General features: G+C 47.9%; 1 protein-coding gene across 2 annotated transcripts in view; it reads left to right on the plus strand.

The window, feature by feature from the left end:
* The window catches only part of ADGRA2 (adhesion G protein-coupled receptor A2), a 273188-nt gene that overhangs the window by 87042 nt on the left and 164836 nt on the right, over positions 1-21310 (plus strand). For both annotated transcript variants that reach the window (XM_029603893.1, XM_029603894.1), the window contains exon 2: positions 9151-9222. In XM_029603893.1, coding sequence (XP_029459753.1) covers positions 9151-9222 — 72 coding nt within the window. The remainder of the gene's footprint in view (positions 1-9150; positions 9223-21310) is intronic.

A 21310-nucleotide genomic window follows, 5' to 3' on the forward strand; every position in this document is an offset into this window, starting at 1 on the left:
TTACTCCTGGTCAGAGGTGGAGTAAAGTTTCCAGCGCTAGTGTTAGTCGATGGGCAGAAGCAAGAGTTCAGACTCTGGGATCTGTAATCGAGATTTAACTGCAGAAAAAATGCTTTCTGCTTACAATGTATGTTTTCTGCACATAAATATGACTTAGGTGCACAAAAAAATACATTCTGTGCTCAAAACGTGTGTACATCAATTCTGTTTTATGCACACAAGCACAAATCATGTTTTGCGCACATAAAAGTATTTTATGTGCACAATTTGTGTGCATAAATTATGTCTGAGAGTTTTAAAAAAAATGTGCAATCAGTCTGCTGAATGCACATTTTAACTCGGGTTTGGGCGCCCATATTCCAACGATAGCGCATTCCATTAACTTACTGCATCCGGAGTTAAGTTTTTTAATTAAACTGAATTTCAGCGCGCAGTTTGAACTTACATCTCTTTACATCGCCGTCCAAGGCACACGCCACCTCATCAGAAGAGCAGCACCTTCACCGGTAGAGAAGAGAGAGCCCCGCTAGAGGAAGTGGAAAACTGAATCAATTGGGGGGAGAGTGGGGGTGAGGAAATCACTTGTGTGCTTGGGGCCAGAGGGCGAAAGAAACCCTGATAAATACCTAGAGGCAGCAGAGGATAAAATCATCTGTTTATGACCTTGTCTCAGTTCTCGGTCTTGACTCAGTATGAACAATTTTTGCTTGTATGATGTCCTACATGCAAGTATTATGAAAAGCTGTTCCTAGTGCAAGCTGGCGTTTCGCCCTGCCTCGTGCTGGATTCCTCCTACCCTCTCCTTCTCGCCTCCTGTGTCCCTGATGAGCTGCATGCACCTCCCGCCCGCATTATGGATGAAGTACTTTTCTCCTTTTTTTTGTTTTAATCCTACTAAGGAAACTTGTTGTTTTCCTGTCACTTTCCCCCCAGTACTTAGTGCAAGGAAGGTTGAAGGGCTCATCTGTCATCAGTGTGGCACATTTCTAGTAAAGTCTTAAGAGCTCGAAGCTCTGGTGACCTGGAGCTGTACAACAATCCATTACAGCGCTTAAACCAACAGATCCCACCCGACAGTTACTGCGCAGACTTTCCAGCGCTCCGAGAGATTCTTCTGCCGCCCTCACCTTTAGCTGTTCAGGCACCAGCTGACGAGCTTTACGTGCACCCCGGAGAGAATTCCGCTATTTGTATCGTCAGGACCAGCCGTGGGGGGGGGGGGCCTCCTCCCGTCCACCAGGCTAGGAACCTGACACCTCCCTTTCCCCAAGTCTGGCTGGACCACCTTCATTGGTTGAAGGGTGCTTGCCCACCCTGAAATGCACTGTGCCCGCTCTATGCCGATCCCCCCCCCCACGCAAAACTTTCTGGCATCTCAGCAGTTTCTAGGGAATTTTCTATCGCAGAGCAAGTGAAGGTCTGCCTATATAGCAATCTGTTCTTTTGCAGCCTGGGCCTTTTAACCCTCCATCTTAAAATAGAAAGGCCCCTGCTAGCCCCTGAAAACATAAGAACATAAGAAATTGCCATGCTGGGTCAGACCAAGGGTCCATCAAGCCCAGCATCCTGTTTCCAACAGAGGCCAATCCAGGCCATAAGAACCTGGCAATTACTCAAACACTAAGAAGATCCCATGCTACTGATTCCAGTAATAGCAGAGGCTATTCCCTAAGTAAACTTGATTAATAGCAGTTAATGGACTTCTCCTCCAAGAACTTATCCAAACCTTTTTTGAACCCAGCTACATTAACTGCACTAACCACATCCTCTGGCAACAAATTCCAGAGCTTTATTGTGCATTGAGTGAAAAAGAATTTTCTCTGATTAGTCTTAAATGTGCTACTTGCTAACTTCATGGAATGCCCCCTAGTCCTTCTATTATTCGAAAGTGTAAATAACCGAGTCACATCTATCTACTCGTTCAAGACCTCTCATGATCTTAAAGACCTCTATCATATCCCCCCTCAGCCGTCTCTTCTCCAAGCTGAACAGCCTAACCTCTTCAGTCTTTCCTCATAGGGGAGCTGTTCATCCCCTTTATCATTTTGGTTGCCCTTCTCTGTATCTTCTCCATCGCAACTATATCTTTTTTGAGATGCGGCGACCAGAATTGTACACAGTATTCAAGGTGCGGTCTCACCATGGAGCTATATAGAGGCATTATGACATTTTCCGTTCTATTAACCATTCCCTTCCTAATAATTCCTAACATTCTGTTTGCTTTTTTGACTGCTGCAGCACACTGAGCCGACGATTTTAAAGTATTATCCACTATGATGCCTAGATCTTTTTCCTGGTTGGTAGCTCCTAATATGGAACCTAACTACAGCAAGGGTTATTTTTCCCTATATGCAACACCTTGCACTTGTCCACATTAAATTTCATCTGTCAATTGGATGCCCAATCTTCCAGTCTTGCAAGGTACTCCTGTAATGTATCACAGTCTGCTTGTGATTTAACTACTCTGAATAATTTTGTATCATCCGCAAATTTGATAACCTCACTCGTCGTATTCCTTTCCAGATCATTTATATATATAGGGGCGGATTTTCAGACTCCGTGAATAGGCCTACTTTTGTTTGCGCTCCAGGCGCAAACAAAAGTACGCTGGATTTTAGTAGATACGCGCGGAGCCGCGCGTATCTGCTAAAAACCTGGATCGGCGCGCGCAAGGCTATCGATTTTGTATAGCCGGCGTGCGCCGAGCCACGCAGCCTACCCCCGTTCCCTCCGAGGCCGCTCCGAAATCGGAGCGGCCTCGGAGGGAATCCTCTAACGCCCTCCCCTCACCTTCCCCTCCCTTCCTCTACCTAACCCACCCGCCCGGCCCTGTCTACACCACCCCCTTACCTTTCTCCGGGGATTTACGCCTCCCGGAGGGAGAAGTAAATCCGCGCGCGCGAGCGGGCTTCCTGCGCGCCGGGCCGCGACCTGGGGGCGGGTACGGAGGGCGCAGCCACGCCCCCGTACCCGCCCCCAAAATGCTGCCGACACGCCCCCGAAACGCCGCGACGACCGGGCCCGCCCCCGACACGCCCCCCTCACGTAAGTCCCGGGGCTCTGCGCGCGCCGGTAGGCCTATGTAAAATAGGCTCACTTGGCGCGCAGGGCCCTGCTCGCCTAAATCCGCCCGGTTTTGGGCGGATTTAGGCGAGCAGAGCTCTGAAAATCCGCCCCATATTGAAAAGCAGCGGTCCAAGTACCAGATCCCTGAGGCACTCCACTGTTTACCCTTTTCCACTGAGAAAATTGACCATTTAATCCTACTCTCTGTTTCCTGTCTTTTAACCAGTTTGTAATCCACGAAAGGACATCGCCTCCTATCCCATGACTTTTTAATTTTCTTAGAAGCCTCTCATGAGGGACTTTGTCAAACGCCTTCTGAAAATCCAAATACACTACATCTACCGGTTCAACTTTATCCATATGTTTATTAACCCCTTCAAAAAAAAGAAGCAGATTTGTTAGGCAAGACTTCCCTTGGGTAAATCCATGTTGACTGTGTTCCATTAAATCATGTCTTTCTATATGTTCTACGATTTTGATCTTGAGAATAGTTTCCACTATTTTTCCCGGCACTGAAGTCAGGCTCACTGGTCTATAGTTACCCGGATCGCCCCGGAGCCTTTTTTAAATATTGGGGTTACATTGGCCACCCTCCTGTCTTCAGGTACAATGGATGATTTTAATGATAGGTTACAAATTTTAACTAATAGATCAGAAATTTCATTTTTGAGTTCCTTCAGTACCCTAAGATGCATACCACCGGTCCAGGTGTTTTGTTACTCTTTAGTTTGTCAATCTGTCCTACTACATCTTCCAGGTTCGCAATGATTTTGTTCAGTTCGTCTGACTCATCACCGCTGAAAACCATCTCTGGAACTGGTATCTCCTCAATATCCTCATTAGTAAACACAGAAGCAAAAAATTAATTTAGTCTTTTTGCAATGGCCTTATCTTCCCTAAGAGCCCCTTTAACCCCTCGGTCATCTAATGGTCCAACCGACTCCCTCACAGGTTTCTTGATTTGGATATATTTAAAAAGGTTTTTATTATGAGTTTTTGCCTCTATGTCCAACTTCATTTCAAATTCTCTCTTCGCATGTCTTATCAATGTTTTACACTTAACTTGACAATGCTTATGTTTTATCCTATTTTCTTCAGATGGATCCTTCTTCCAATTTTTGAAGGATGTTTTTTTGGCTAAAATAGCCTTTCACCTCACCTTTTAACCATGACGGTAATCGTTTTGCCTTCCTTCCACCTTTCTTAATGCGTGGAATACATATGGACTACGCCTCTAGGATTGTATTTTTAAACAACGTCCAAGCCTGTTGAACACTTTTAACCTTTGCAGCTGTACCTTTCAGTTTTTTCTAACTATTTTCCTCATTTTATCAAAGTTTCCCTTTTGAAAGTTTAGTGTTAGAGCTGCAGATTTACTTATTGTCCCCCTTCCAGTTATTAGTTTAAATTTGATCATGTTATGATCACTGTTGCCAAGTGGCCCCACCACCATTACCTCTCTCACCAAATCCTGCGTGCCACTAAGAATTAAATCTAAAATAGCTCCCTCTCTTGTTGGTTCCTGAACCAATTGCTCCATGAAGCAATCATTTATTACATCCAGGAACTTTATGTCTCTAGCAAGTCCTGATGTTACATTTACCCAGTCAATATTGGGGTAATTGAAATCTCCCATTATTATTGCACTGCCAAATTGGCTTTCTTTCCTGATTTCTCTTAGCATTTCATCATCTGTCTGACCATTTTGTCCAAGTGGATGGTAGTATACTCCTATCACTATACTCTTACCCAACACATGGGATTTCTACCCATATAGATTCTACTGAGTATTTAGTCTCTTGTATGATCTTTATCTTGTTGGACTCTATACCTCCTGGACATAAAGTGCCACACCCCCACCAAGTTGATCCTCCCTATCATTGAGATATAATTTGTACCCTGATATAGCACTGTCCCATTGGTTATCCTCCTTCCACCAAGTCTCTGTGATGCCAATTATGTCAATCTTATCATTTGCTGCTATACACTCTAACTCTCCCATCTTACTTCTTAGACTTCTGGCATTGGCATACAGACATTTCAAAGTGTGTTTTTTGTTTGTTTTAACAACCTGCTTTTCAGTTGTTTGGGATAATTCGGAAATCATTAGCTTTGGTAATTTTTTACATATAGGCATTTGGACTATATTTGATTTTAATGGAACCTCTCTGTTGGGATGCCCTAACTCTCCTGTTTCATTAGTATCCTTCAAGGATACATTTCTCCGAACCATGCACTGCTGAATAACTGTCTGCTTTCCCCCTTGTTCTAGTTTAAAAGCTGCTCTATCTCCTTTTTGAAAGTTAGTGCCAGCAGCTTGGTTCCACTCTGGTTAAGGTGGAGCCCATCCTTTCGGAAAAGTCTCCCCTTTCCCCAAAAGTTTCCCCAGTTCCTTACAAAGCTGAATCCTTCTTCCCTGCACCATTGTCTCATCCACGCATTGAAACACTGGAGCTGTGCCTGCCTCTGGGGTCCTGCACGTGGAACAGGAAGCATTTCAGAGAATGCCACCCTGGAGGTTCTGGATTTCAGCTTCCTACCTAAAATCCTAAATTTAGCTTCCAGAACCTCTCTCCCACATGTACCCCGACAGCCAGCTCCTCCCCAGCACTGTCTATAATCCTATCTAGGTGACGCGTGAGGTCTGCCACCTTCAGACCAGGCAGGCAAGTTATCAGGTGGTCCTCACATCCACCAGCCACCCTGCTATCTACATTTCTAATAATTGAATCACCAACTATGATGGCCGGCCTAACGCTTCCCTCCTGGGCAGTAACCCTGGGAGACTTGTCCTCAGTGCGAGAGGACATAACATCACCTGGAGAGCAGGTCCTTGCTACAGGATCACTTCTGCTACACCAGGGTGATGTTCTCCTACTGGGAGACCTGTCTGATCCAAGGCAGCACTGGGGCTGCCAGACTGGATTTGGGACTTGGCTACTATGTCCCTGAAGGTCTCATCAATGTACCTCTCTATCTCGCTCAGCTCCTCCGTCTGCTACTCTAGTCTCCAGAGATTAGACTCGTTCCCTAGGAGCCAGGAGCTCTTTGCACCGAGTGCACACATACAATCTCTCACCGGCAGATAAAAAATCATACATGTGACACTCAATGCAAAAGACTGGAAAGCCCTCCTCTTGCTGCTGGACTGCTGCCTTCATCTTAGTTTTATTGAGTTCCTAGTTAAGTTTAGGATACTAAGGGAGTTGGAATGAGAGTACTTTAAATTTACAGGTGAATTTACTAATTAATCAGCTAGTGTCTTACAAGGGAATGATTAAACTTTCAATAAGGGCTGATACAATAGTATGATTTAGATAAGATCCTGATTTATTTTTAATGAGAAAGTGTCTCATGCCTAAAAATCAAGGGTTGAGTGGGTGGGGAAGACAGACGCTAGAATTAACTATCTCTGGCTTGCTTATTACCTCAGACGCACGCAAACTCTAAATAATATATCCCTTAATTTCGCCTTTCACCAAACTTTTATAAGCCCCAAAATATCTGAAAGCTATACTTACCAATCCTCTTTAACCACGGTTAAATTAATCTTCATTCAGTTAATGGAAGGGTTTGAGATTTGGTGGGTGCTTCCGGTCCTCCTCTGCTGCAAAGGGTGCGGGGCCTCTGGAAGCTGGGCTGTGGAAGTCAATCCCTGGATCGCTTGCGGTGACCTCTGGACTCCTCTCCCAGGGGAGAATGCAGTTGGATGGGATATGAGAAAACCAGAAGGGGATCTTCCCAAGGAAGTTAGAGGGACCACTAAGCATGGCCCGCTCCAGTGCTCTGACTGGTGTCCCAGTGCCCCCCCCCCCTCACCCAGGCTTGGCCTCACCGATGTACTGGCTTGTGCTAATGGTAATTGGTCAGGCAGTGGCACACGGGCTGGTTTGGCTGCACCGTCAATCGTTTGGGCGAGTGCTGTCTGTGTCCAGAAGTGCTAATTGTTCATTAAAAGTCTTAATAAGCTTTCAGATGAGCTGTTGTGTGCAAGCCCATTCTTTTTACTCCAGGGGCCGGCTTCTCACTCCCTGCTGCTTAGCATGACTATGGGCTCCTTTGTGGTCAACTGAAAGCTGTTTACTTTGAGATAAAGAATGAGGTCTGTTGAGAGCTCAGCTCACAAAACTCCTCACAGACACGGAGATACTTAATTTTTGGCATACCGAGTCAGGTCTCTAGTCCTATTTTTTTTCCACAACTTCCTCTTCTTGTCCCAAGAAAAGGATTTTTTTTTTTTTTTTGTGGGTTTTTTTCCAGCAGGTGAACCTACTCCCTTGAATGTATGCTCTCTACTTAACGCTATCCTAGTTTGCTAAGCTGTTGAAGCCCCTGCCGTCTACTGCTGCCTTATGACTTGGGTCTCCCGAGCATGATCCATGCTCCCATGAGTCGGGCTTTGCCTGCTTCTGCTCTGGGACTTACAGGCCTGCTTTTTCATACGAACAACGCTAGGACACATTTTAGTGTTGTTTAAAAAACCTGGCACTTTCAAGGCAGGTTAGACCTTGTATAATCCCCCTACACCACCGATGGTTTCCTGTATGTTTCTGAAGTGTAAAGCATTTGCAGGCCCTGTTTGGATAAGAGTTCTATGGATAGGGTATGTGTGTGGGGAGGGGGCATAAGCTGAGCCATTCCTGGACTTTATTCCATTGCATGCATGGGGGATGTAGTCCTGTTTTCAGGGGCAGATTTTGGGGAAATGGCACCCTGGGAGAAAAGCCCTCCCCTCCCCCCGGGCCTCTCTTCGGTCATGGAGTGATGGGATCCACTGTGGCCATGCTGCTGCAGGATGGGCGGTGCCCAGGGTGGCCCTGCTGACCGCTCAACTCACCCAGCCCAAAATCCAGCTGTGCCTGTTTTTTTTTTTTTGTTTTGTTTTTTTTATAATGAAACTTATTATAGTAGGGAAATCAGAACTACTTCTTCATGTATGCAATGGGGTAAAAACCGGGGCTGCCTCAGCTTGTTCCCCTGGAACATGGCAGTCACCCCCGTGTAAGGATCCAAAAATGATCATTCTTACAATGAAAACTGAGGTCCATGCTTTGGCCAGTAGTCAGACGTCCACGGCAGTTGACACCTGGGCACGTGTGAATGCCTTGGACTGGTTGCAATAGCCACTAAACCCGCATGCCCCGTACGCAGGGACCATAGATTTCTGTTTTTATTTTAGTTTTCTCTGGGACTTTATCAGTGCTAATTACAATAAAAACAAAACTGGAAGAAATCAGTGGGGAAAAATGTCAATTTTTCCAGGTAAATACCTTTTTTTTTTTTGTCCTATTTGTAATAAACACTGATAAATTTCCAGGGAAAATAAAATAAGAGCTGAAAAGGAAGGTCCTTGCCCCTTATACAAAGGGCATGCAGCCAGTGCTTCCTCCTCTCGCCAGCATGACAGGACATCCTTTGGAGATGGGCAGGCACTTGTAAAGCTCTCCAGATTTCAAGTGCCGTTTCCTATAATACAGGAATATGGACACTCAGAGCTGCTTCCTCCCCGTGAATATAATAACGCCTTCCTAGGCCAGCAAAGTCGCCCTGGCTCTCTCCTGTCTTGCTCCTCCTTTTCATCTTTCTTTCTTCTCTTTTCTTCCTTCCCTTCTCCTTTCCATTGTTCTTTCTTGCTTTCCTTCATTTTTTTCCCCCCTCTCCCGTAAAGTCCATATATTTGGTGCCCTCTCCTTGGCTCCCAGGTGTGCCTTCTTCCCACACTTCCTGCGTAGTCTTTGCCCGCAAGGATCTGGAGGAGGAGAGTGAAGGGTCTTCGTCTACGTGGGACCGGTTTAAATATTAAATCCTGTATTGGGCTCCCCCTCTATGGATCCCTTTTTCACCGTTCATAGCGGGCAGCGACATGTCCCATATTGGATCTGGGGACAGCAGGTCGGTGCTTTTAACCGTGCGCCGGCCTGTCTCCTCCTGATGTTACTGAAGCTGACACTCTCTCAGACCACACACCTAGCAGTACACTGGGGGGGGGGGGGGGTGTTGGTTAGTCAAGATTTGCAAGCTTGTTTAACTCGGGTTGAATAACCAGGATTTTCCCCCTCCCCCTTTTCTCTCTTATTTTCACAGGGTTCTGAACAACAACAGGATAGTTCTGCTGAAGAATGCCTCTTTCTCTGGACTGCATGCTCTCGAGAAGCTGTAAGTACCAGTGGCAGTCACTGCCTGCTAACTGTAAAGGGCACTAGACTTGGAGGGGGCTGGGAAACACAAGGATTAGCCTGGGAGAAGCGCAAATTGCTAAACGGAGGACGGAGGCCACTTCTGTCTTTGGGAATGACTTCCAGAGCAACCCACGCAGCAAACCTCGCCACTGTGTTCTGGAATACCTCTGTGCTTTGCCCACAGCTTGGGAGGTTGTGAGCCTTCCCTGTGGCAGTTTAGTTTTCTTGGTAGCCGGGGGCTGCTGGAATTGGGGAATCTGTACACTGCTGTGTGCTAGTTGCTCGAGAAAAGTTGCAAAGTGTGGGAAGATGAGCTGTGAGTAGTGCTGGTCCAAAACCAAAAATGGGGAACTCCAAGTTTTCTCTGGGCTCTGACCGCACCTAGGGCTTCCACTGGCTGCACGTGACCTGGCACGGGCGGATCCAGTCCTGGTTTGCCCCATTGCATGGTGCCTTTGGATTAACACAGTCCTGCTTTACTTAAGAAAGACCAGACCTACATTTCCAGAGATGCAATGAGGCAGAACCAGGACTGGATGATCCTCTTCAGGTGACCGGGACCCAGCTTGTTATTCTAGTCACCCTCCTCAATTCTGAAATCCCATTTTTTTTTTTTTTGCCATAAACTCAGAACAAGTCCTCTGAAAGCCAATGAAAAACATATGATTAAAAAAAAAAAAAAAAAAAAAAGGATTGAAAAACAACTTTGCCTGCCAAGCACAGCCAACCTTCTTATCTGGCAGTGAACGGCATCTTTATGGCCACTAGTGCCTTAATCAGGGGAGGATTTATAGTTCTCATATGTGCTTGATCTGTAGGTATGCAGGAAGGGAGGGGGCATGTTCCACTAAGGGGCTCATTTCAGAACCAGAGACCGAGCAGTATCGCACATTCCTGCTGAAGTTTCCAGGGAATTCTTTCTGCTCTGAGCAAAATTCTCAAGCCCTGGCTGTGACTACCGTCAGTCATTTGGGTAAAGCTGGAGCATGCACAGGTCTGGCAGAAGATATGATTTAAAAAAAAAAAAAAAAAATTTTTATTTTAAAACACTGTGAACAGATGCTCCCCACAGGAAAAACTGGGGCTTTGTGGGAGTAGGAAGATTCTTTGTAAGCTAGAAAGTGTCATAGTGGATAACACATTGAAATCGTCGGTGCAGTGTGCTGCGGCAGTCAAAAAAGCAAACAGAATGTTGGGAATTATTAGGAAGGGAATGGTGAATAAAACGGAAAATGTCATAATGCCTCTGTATCGCTCCATGGTGAGACCGCAACTTGAATACTGTGTACAATTCTGGTCGCCGCATCTCAAAAAAGATATAATTGCGATGGAGAAGGTACAGAGAAGGGCTACCAAAATGATAAAGGGAATGGAACAGCTCCCCTATGAGGAAAGACTAAAGAGGTTAGGACTTTTCAGCTTAGAGAAGAGACTGCTGTGGGGGGATATGATAGAGGTGTTTAAAATCATGAGAGGTCTAGAACGGGTAGATGTGAATTGGTTATTTACTCTTTTCAGATAATTGAAAGACTAGAGGGCACTCCATGAAGTTAGCATGGGGCACATTTAAAACTAATCGGAGAAAGTTCTTTTTTACTCAACGCACAATTAAACTCTGGAATTTGTTGCCAGAGGACGTGGTTAGTGCAGTTAGTATAGCTGTGTTTAAAAAAGAATTGGATAAGTTCTTGGAGGAGAAGTCCATTACCTGCTATTAAGTTCACTTAGAGAATAGCCACTGCCATTAGCAATGGTAACATGGAATAGACTTAGTTTTTGGGTACTTGCCAGGTTCTTATGGCCTGGATTGGCCACTGTTGGAAACAGGATGCTGGGCTTGATGGACCCTTGGTCTGACCCAGTATGGCATGTTCTTATGTTCTTATGTTCTTATCCTGGACTGCAAGGTTTTGGATATTGTGCATGTGCATGGGGTGGAGGTGGGGGTGGTGTGTATGTTGGGGGGGGGGGTTGCTTTTCCCAGATACAAATCCTGTAAGGGGTTTCTGTTATGTTAAGCATCCAGCCGAGAAGCTGAATATTTCAGATTCACTTGTGCCCATGCCCAATGGCTTTTCGATCAAGGTTGCTCAAGAACGCCGCGGCCTGCATGGTCCACAATGAAATGTAGTCAAAGGAAAAGGTTCAGGAAGTTGTTGCTAAGTGCTCTCTACCCGTGAGGGGCGAACATTTGAAATGGCATGCATACCTTTGGGAAAACTGTCCGGATCAGAGGACCCGGCCGAGAGAAGTTTACTGTAAAGAAAGCAATTTCCAAAAGCCACGGGCCCAGTGATTTACCTGGGGTAAATTGTACAGTTGCCCTTCCCTGGGCATGGGCTTCCATAGTGTGCAGGCTTTTAGCCAGAATAAATGCAGGCCTTTCTAGGTCAGATTGCGGGGAAGGGGAGAAAAACAGGCTGGGTACATACGATTTCCAAAGGTATGCATGCCATTCCCCCCACCGGCTGCACAAACAGCAAAGCCTGCGGGCGCTGTGAGCCACATACTTTAGCTAATTTTCTCAGATACTTTTTTTTTTTTTTCAAATTTTCTTTGAAAACTAGTTGCAAATAAATATGGCAAAAGTGCCTGCGTACTTTGCAGCTACAAATTCCCCAAAGGGATCTATCTGTAAGGGGCCAGGAAGTTGTTAAATATTTGAGGTTGGGTGGGATGTGACAGATCCTCACGGTGACTGATAGTGTCAGGGCGCTGATTCACCACGGGATTGTACGCTGCGCCGAGAGCACTGAAAGGGCCCACGATTAATCACTTTCATGTCTCCAAAAAAAAAAATGCTCATCATCTTAATACACAGAATCTGTACTCCGGACCCCCAAAAGCAGCAGAGGCTGCCAGAACGCAGGTAGGGATGGGATTAATGTAACATCATAATACTGATCCAAGACAAGGAGCCTTTCCTGTGACTGGGGATTGCTGCCTGCAGGACACAAATCTCGTCTGCTCCCTCCTCTTCCTGGGCTCCTCTCTGCCCGTTTATGCCTGTGCTCTTCCTTGCCGGGCCGCCCCTGTCATTAGCCCTGTCCAAGTTCATGCCTTTCCCTTCGGGTCAGAGCGGGAAGAGAAGCATTTCAGGTACTCTTGCTTTTTTTTTTTTGTACTGCTCAGGGGCCGGGGGAGAGCTGTGCCGCAAAGTGTCTGGGAGAGTGCCACATACGTTGAGATGATCAGCAGCTGGCACTGAACTTGTACAAACAGCCCATTCACTCGGGGCTCTGAATCCCCCCCCCCCTTTGATTGCCCTCCAGAGCCTCTTTAATGCCTGAAGGGAAGTGGGTGGCTCTTTTTTTTTTTTTTTTTTGAGCGGCACAGTGGTGGGTGGGAGGCAGCCCTTGCAGCAAAAGTGTGCGCCTGTGGGGCTTTTAATAAACTCCTTGTTCCTCCATTGTGGAAGTCTCCATGGCAAAAAGAGAGGCCGCATTTTAGACCCTGGGTTTCTAGGGGCTAATCTGCTTAGGTGGGCTCTCTCCAGCGCTGAGGAGGAGGAGGGGGTGGAAGGGGGACGGAAGCTTTTGGAGTGAAAGGCTCCCCCCCCCCCCACCCCCTTCTCCCTCTGTTGAATAGTTTCTGACTTGTTCTTCCAGCTTCCGAGGGTTAATTTGCAGATGTGTTGTAGCGCATGGAATGGGAAGAGGCACTCATGGTAGACGCAGGAGGTTAAGACAGCCAGTTGTGTCAGCTGGACATTTTTCTTTCTTTGTTTATATATGGGGGTTTTTCTAATGAACATTTAGTGCTTGTAAAAGGTGCTGGAACTTGAAGTTTTCCATTTATTCAGAGGACAGGCACAAGTACACGTGCAGTGGAAGAGGAAGCTTTGCTTGTCTCCGGCTTCTTTGGCGTGCCTCAGTTCAGTTCACTGCACTTTACACGCCTATTGAGCATTCAGACAGCCAGTACTGATGACCTTTTAGTGATAGGGACCCCTTTCCTTTGGGAAATGGACTGAGATTATCAACTCGGTCCACAGGGACCGCTAACCATCTTTCAGATGGTACTGACATTATCATTGCCAACCTGATTTCTATGACCTTGTGCCCATCTCCCAACCCCTCTGCTCCTAAATGTGACAGGCTCTGTATCCCTGTGCCCATTCCCTGAGCCCTCCAGTCCTAGAGGTGAAAAGCTCTGTATCCCTGTACCCATCCCCTGAGCCCTCCAGTCCTAGAGATGACAGGCTCAGTATTCTTGTGCCCATCCCCTGAGCCCTCCAGTCCTGGAGGTGACAAACTCTGTATCCCTGCATCCATCCCCTGAGCCCTCCTGTCCTAGAGATGACAGGCTCAGTATCCCTGTGCCCATCCCCTTAGCCCTCCTGTCCTAGAGCTGACAGGCTCTGTATCCTGTGCCCATCCCCTGAGCCCTCCAGTCCCAGAGGTGACAAACTCTGTATCCCTGCATCCATCCCCTGAGCCCTCCTGTCCTAGAGGTGACAGGCTCAGTATTCCTGTGCCCATCCCCTTAGCCCTCCTGTCCTAGAGGTGAGGCTCAGTATCCTGTGCCCATCCCCTGAGCCCTCCAGGTCCCGGAGGTGACAGGCTCAGTATTCCTGTGCCCATCCCCTTAGCCCTCCTGTCCTAGAGGTGACAGGCTCAGTATTCCTGTGCCCATCCCCTTAGCCCTCCTGTCCTAGAGGTGACAGGCTCAGTATTCCTGTGCCCATCCCCTTAGCCCTCCTGTCCTAGAGGTGACAGGCTCAGTATTCCTGTGCCCATCCCCTTAGCCCTCCTGTCCTAGAGGTGACAGGCTCAGTATTCCTGTGCCCATCCCCTTAGCCCTCCAGTCCTAGAGGTGACAGGCTCAGTATTCCTGTGCCCATCCCCTGAGCCCTCCTGTCCTAGAGGTGACAGGCTCAGTATTCCTGTGCCCATCCCCTTAGCCCTCCTGTCCTAGAGGTGACAGGCTCAGTATTCCTGTGCCCATCCCCTTAGCCCTCCTGTCCTAGAGGTGACAGGCTCAGTATTCCTGTGCCCATCCCCTGAGCCCTCCTGTCCTAGAGGTGACAGGCTCAGTATTCCTGTGCCCATCCCCTGAGCCCTCCTGTCCTAGAGGTAACAGACTTTGTTTCCCTCCACCCATCCTCTGTACTCTCCAGTCCGTTAAACAATTTGTCTCAGTTTACAAATTTCCATAATCTTTGGCAGTGCAAATTGTATGAAACATTTTAAAACAGATTGCAGTGTTTGGGGTTTTTTTTTTTAGCACGTTCTTGTATCTGCAGATGGCACCTTTCTTCATCAGAACAGGCTCTGCAATCAGTTGTCTGTAAATCATATTCTATATCTGGGAGAAGGAGCTTACACAAAGATCTGTATGAGGAGACTAGTAAGAGAAAGGTACTGAGATTCCCATGGCTTTTCTGGCCAGGGACTAGGACTGCAAATCACACCTTTGCAGTGAGGTGATGGGATGACTGATGTCCCCTGGAAATGCTATAGCCACTTTGGGCTGGCAGATGTGTGTCAGACACCAGCCTTCACTATCCTGGAAATGTCTATTTCATAAGTAAATGAAAAAACCTCTTTTGTGCTTGTTGTTGGATAAGTCACGGTGCCTGTTGATTTTATCTTCGATCACATACAGTGAGAAGCAAGTTGTGGCACTGGCCATCTAAATTAGTTTTTTATGCATGGAGCTAAGATATACTGAGAACCGGCATTTAATATCATTGCTCGTGCCAGCTCGCTAGGTGAACTTCTGCAGGTCTCTCTTACTTTCTGTGGAAACTTATGCTATAAAACTTCCATGAAGTGATGATGCAAACATATATGATTTATCTTAAACAGAGCTGTGTACATTGTTGAGACTGTATATATAGTAAAAGCAAGCTATGTTCATAGAATGTTTCAGTTCTATAATCAATTGTAATACCAGCTTTGTAATGTATGAAATTTTCTGTTCATGAAATTTGATATCTGTAGGCAAAGGAAAGAGAAAGTTGTGTGTGAGAATGATGGAGCATCCCAGTTGTATGAAGCTAAAACGTACGCAAGGATATAAGGATTGCCCTGCTGGGTCAGACCAAGGTCCATTGAGCCCAGTATCCTGTCTCTGACAGTAGCCAATCCAGGTTGCAAGTAGCTGGCTGATCCCATAAAACAGATCTAATTTCTGTCACTCACTCCCAGGGACAGCAGTAGCTTTCCTTAGTCTGCCTGGCTAATAATCAGGTCTATCCAGTACCGAGCGGTAGGAAGAGCTGCGTTAGTGCCTGCGGCACCCGCGGTTTCCGCACGCACAGTGCAGCTCACCTACCGCTCGATCCTGAACACTAATTTTATGTAAATGTAAACCGCGTCCGTGAAGCCTTAGGCCTGCGCAACCCATTTTACTGAATAGAGCGCCCTATACAGGATCCTGGTTGCGCGGGCCTAAGGCTTCACGCCACGCTGGTATCTGTCATTTCAAATGTCATTTGAAATGACAGATACCAGGAAGTCGGGACCGCCAGCTCCCCTCCCCCCCCTCCCGAAGCAGGGCGCGAAAAGCAGCCTTGCTCCGGGAGGAGGGGAGAAGAGACCCCAAAAGTGATCTGTCAAGATCCCAAAAGTACAACTTACTTTTTTTTGCAGCCAGACCCGACCCGACCCGGACCCGACCCGACCCGACCGGCCAAGAAGGTATCGTGGCTCCCTTTTTTTTTTTGCTTCGCCGCTGTCAGTCTGTTCTCCCTCCTCCCGGAGCAAGGCTGCTTTTCCCGCCCTGCTCCGGGAGGAGGGGAGAAGAGATGACAGCGGTGTGAAGCAAAAAAAAAAAAGGGGAGCAATTTTCCAAAAGCGACAATTTTGGGTTTTTTCCAAAAGCGACTTATTTTTGGGATCTGTCAAGATCCCAAAAAGTAAGTCGCTTTTGGGCGCCTGCACAACTTACTTTTTTTGCAGCCATCAGCAGGAACACATGGCGATCGTGGCTCCCGTAGCTCCTCCCGACGAAGATGGCCGCCTGCACGGGGGAAAGCGTGCAATTGGCCGCTCAAGACGTGGCGTCACATCCCGTGACGCCAAACGTCGTGACGTCACGTCTTGAGCGGCCAATTGCACGCTTTCCCCCGTGCAGGCGGCCATCTTCGTCGGGAGGAGCTACGGGCGCCACGATCGCCATGTGTTCCTGCTGATGGCTGCAAAAAAGTAAGTTGTGCAGGCGCCCAAAAGCGACTTACTTTTTGGAATCTTGACAGATCCCAAAAATAAGTCGCTTTTGGAAAAAACCCAAAATTGTCGCTTTTGGAAAATTGCTCCCCTTTTTTTTTTTTTTGCTTCACCGCTGTCATCTCTTCTCCCCTCCTCCCGGAGCAGGGCGGGAAGAAAGCAGCCTTGCTCCGGGAGGAGGAGAGAGAACAGACTGACAGCGGCGAAGCAAAAAAAAAAGGGAGCCACGATACCTTCTTGGCCGGTCGGGTCCGGGTCGGGTCTGGGTTGGGGGTCCGGGTCGGGTCCGGGCTGGGGGAAAGCTTGCCACCTACCCTTACCCCTGCCTCTACCGCAGGGGTCAGGGTAGGCGGTAAGTTAGCAGGTTAAACGCGCGACAAACGGCAGGAAAGGTAGCGATAGTCGGGGCGCGGGTTACGGGATGCTAGGGAATAGCTAATTCGCTCGTTTGCATGCAATATGCATGCCGCGTGCGGAAGGGGTTGGCTGGGGATTTTAGGACGCGGTAGGAGTAGGTTAGAGGGGATTCGGGATCGCAGGAAGGGCTAACGCGGCCGGAAAGTGAGTAGAGAGCCGGTTAGGAACGGGGATGTGACGCGGACGCACTTTACAGGATAGACCTGATTGTGTTATGGACTTTTCCTCCAGGAACTTGCTGAAACCTCTTTTAAACCCCACTACGCTAGTTGCCTTGACCATGTCCTCTGGCGACAGATTCCACAGCTTGATAATGTGTATGGCAACTTCGTTAGCTTTGCATTGTCTATACAGTATCAACATGTCTTTGAAGATCAGATAGTTAAAAACACATTGACATGGCGGAGACAGAGGAGCAGTACTTTCCAGGAGAGAACAGATGTGGCTCTGCAAACTTAACTGGGCGTGTCTGTTGGGCTTGAACAGTGGTAGAGAGTGGCGTGTTTTTTGTTTCTTGCTAAATGTGGATAACATCTTTTGGGAGAGTGTGCTGCTGATTCTTCCTTTTTGAATCTCCCGCTATTTTGCTTGTTCCCTGAATTTCTGCTTCACGTGATCTGTGAGGGAGTTCTGGCTCACATGACTGTGGCTTTCTTTGTGAATGGGCAATGACATCATTATCATTTGCTTAAGCTAATTTAAATTGATATTTGCTGCCAGCGTCCTGATTGGCTATTGTCTGCTAAAACTACAGTGCTGCTGTGTAAGTTTTGCCCCTGCGGCCCTTTTCAGCTCTTTTTATTTTAAGTAAGTTGGTTTGACACTGTGGCTGCTGTTAAGTATTTTTTTGTGTGGGTTTCCCTGTGGATGTTTCAAGGAGTCCGAGACCTTTTCTGATGCAGGTGGCAAGGTGTCAGTCCTTGGGTGCTGGTAGCTCAGCACCGAATTTTCCCTGTTGGGTTAGTATTATTTTGCACGTGCACAAAGACAGTAATGGCTTATAACCGAACTGTTTCCATCTTGTCTCTTTGCACATGTTGAGGATTGTGTGCTGACAGAAACTGGCTGTGGGCAATGTTTTCTCTTGCCTTTTGGATGTAGGAACTTTGTTGTTGCTGCTTCCTTCATTTGGCTTCCAGCTCAGTCGGACTGGGGATTCAGTGCCATGATCCTTCATTGGCAACCACCTGGGTATTCTCCGCCCACTTCTAAATCCCCTCCCAGCTTGCTCTGGTCCAGTCATTGCAGCGTCAGCTGTAATCTTGGGGGGGGGGGGGGGGCATGCACCAGGACTCCTTCCAGAAATCTGCAATCATGGACCCTAAATAGGGCAACTGGCTGTCATTGGGGGCTGTGAGTGCTGGCTCGGCTGGGAATGGGGCCCCAGGTCCCTCCACATGGCAGAGTGCAACATTGCCACTGAGCCTCCAGGCTGCCCTCGCTTCCTTCTGTTGGTGCTGTATAATTTATAGTATTTACTGGTCCGTTATTCATAGAAACATAGAAACATAGAAACATAGAAATGACGGCAGAAGAAGACCAAATGGCCCATCAAGTCTGCCCAGCAAGCTTCACACATATTTTCTCTCATACTTATCTGTTTCTCTTAGCTCTTGGTTCTATTTCCCTTCCACCCCCACCTTTAATGTAGAGAGCAGTGATGGAGCTGCATCCAAGTGAAATATCTAGCTTGATTAGTTAGGGGTAGTACTGTCCGGTGGGCTCGTTACAAGCCAGCCATCACTGATATCAGCAGTGTGGTCTCCAGCAGGGTCAGCCCTAAAGCCTTTTTTTTTCTCCTTCCCGCTCTGGTTTAGTAGTTTACAGTGGATGTGGATTAATCACACAAGTTTCTGTGCTTCGGATGCAGATGTTAGTCGGCCCTGGGAGGTGAGGGAGGAGGGCGTCCAGATGTTGGAGGAGGATGTCAAAACTGCTTCTGGTATCTCTGCATATTACCCTGTAATGTAATAGTCTTCCACACTGCTCACATGCTGGAAAACCAGTTACTGCCATGCCCGACAGTTTCTGCTGAGTTAGGGGAGCACCGAGGCCAAAGTATTATCCGAGTCAGACTGGAAGGCTGCAAAACCCTAGAAACCTGGCGTTTCCAGCAACTTTTCACTCCCCAGCCAGCGTGTGAGCTAGGTTTAATGTAGCCTTTGGCATGCAGGCCGGTCTTGCTGAATAACACTAAAATTAAGCATGACACGTCAGAAACATAGTCATCCACAGACAGACAGAAGGACTTTTTAGAGGGAGCGAAGTCAGCGACTCCTTCTGCTGTACAGGGTTGAAGATCTGGGTGACGCTTTCCCCCCCCCCCCCCCCCCATTCATTACACATTGTCAGGGGAGGATTTAATGCCCCTTCTAGAACTGGCATTAAATCCTCCCCCCTAAACAGGCAGCAGCGAGCTCGGCATGCCTTTGTCTGTATCTGCTGAGGATTAGCGGAGACTCATGGCTCTTAGTAATATAGGTCTTAATATTTGTGTGAAAAAGCACAGACCAAGACTGGAGAAGCTGAGTGGCCCACTGCACAGTCCCTGGGCCTGTCACTCGGCGCACAGAAGCAATTCAATAAACCATGGCTGGAAAACATACCCACATTTTCCCCTGCATCAGGGCTGCAGCTCCCGTTCATTAAAACCACGTGCTAAACACTGCTAAGTGAAAGGCTGAAGGCGGCAGGAAACCCGATCCCACGTGGAAGCTGCCCGATAGTTGCCTGACTTCTAGTCTCTGTAATGCATTTTGGAAAACATTTGGCTGTAGTTATCTTGCTCCCTTCTGAGAGATTTTGGCCACACCAGGGAGGATTTAGGGGTACTGACACCATATCACTTTCCTCGGGGGATCCAGGAGCAGCTCAAGCAAGGCCTGGATTAACCATTCCAGGAGACGTTTATTAGCATTCAGCCTGGGCCTGGTTGCTTTAGCAAGACACATACCAAGCACAGCTGGCCACGTCATCTATGGTGGGGGGAGGAGGGAAACGGTGCATTTCAGAGAAGGGGTTGGGAGTGGGTTCTAGAGAAAAGAACCTGCAACACCAAAAAATGGGATGGGAACATTTCTGATATAGGATATAATCAGGACTTAATTTATAGACAAAAAGGAAGTGGAACTGCGGTGTGCGGGTGGCTGGGGGAGGGGCCAGGACTGGGTGTGAAATGCGCCCCCCCCCCCAACACTCACAGTCTCTCTCTCACACACTCACAGACACACACGCACGCAACACCCTCTTCACACTCCACTTCTGCAGGTGGGGGGGAGCCATCACTGATTTGCATTGCCAGCTGTGCTCTGCTTCATCAGGTCCTGGAAGAAAGGTGGCAGGACACACCTGCTCTGCGTGTCCACGTAACAGACACAAAAAGAATGTGGAACTATCAGAAGTTCAAAACTTGATGCCAGGGTTGAAATCTGAATGGGCTTTGGCTCTGTTCCGCCCTGCTTCAGGATCACACATGCCCTCTCCTCGTCCCTGCAGAATAGGAGGATGGGTCTGCTCTCTGCTCCCGGCACAAGCCCTTTCCTCATCTTCCTTGCAGGCTGCCTGGAGGGGAGGGGGCTGGAGCAGAGCATCCCCTGAACAGAAGCAGGGCAGCAAGCCTTCCCCACAAATTAAGCCCTGCATATAATTGTCTCCCTCTTTTATAAGAATGCTGCTGTTTCTCTGCAACACGTGTGCCCGATTGCGATGGCTTTGACTGAGCAGGGAGTGAAACCTGTTGAAGTGTTATGGGAGTCAGATTTGCACAGCTCTGTACAGGAGCTGTTTGTAAAGCAGCGGTTGCGCTATCATGTGACCAGGGGGTACAGGGCGTTTTTCTCATAGACCCAAGATGAGGTATCCTCAAACATTGTGTAGGGAACTGTTAGGAGATGGCCTTGCTTTGTTTTCTTCAGCTCTGCAGCAGCCTCCAAGAGCTGCTGCTGCTGCTGGTCACAGAAACAGGCTTTTGGGGAGGGGAGGAGGCTTTTAAGAGACTCGGGTATCCCAGCCCGTGCCATGTGACCCGCGAGCGGAGGTTCTCAGGGGAATGAGGAAGCCTGTTACAGGCCACGCAGCCAGAGCCCCAATGCCGCATGGGGGAAGGGAGTCCAAACTGCAGGAGGCAGTAAACTGCTGCCATTACCGCAGGAATAGCCAACCTTGTTTCTTTAAGTGATCCATTTGCCAGCATTGATCTGGTTCTCTCCTGCCTCCCAGATCACCTGCGCAATCATCGAGTCTCACAGCAGCTGAGAAGCAGGTAAAATGGCTACAACTGGCATGAGAGAAGCAGAAGAGGCAGCAGGTGCTGCGGGGCATAGTGAAAGCACCGTGCTACCTGTCCCTGCAGCTGCTGCTTCCTCCCGTCTTCCGATTGCATGGCCTTCCTGATTAAAGAAGGAGGAAGAGGAAGCGGTCACAAGGCACAGAAGTGGAGCGTTTTCACTCTTCTCCACGGTGTCTGCTACCTTTCCG

The sequence above is a fragment of the Rhinatrema bivittatum genome, chromosome 5 (genome assembly GCF_901001135.1).
Source record: "Rhinatrema bivittatum chromosome 5, aRhiBiv1.1, whole genome shotgun sequence".
NCBI classification, from domain to species: domain Eukaryota; kingdom Metazoa; phylum Chordata; class Amphibia; order Gymnophiona; family Rhinatrematidae; genus Rhinatrema; species Rhinatrema bivittatum.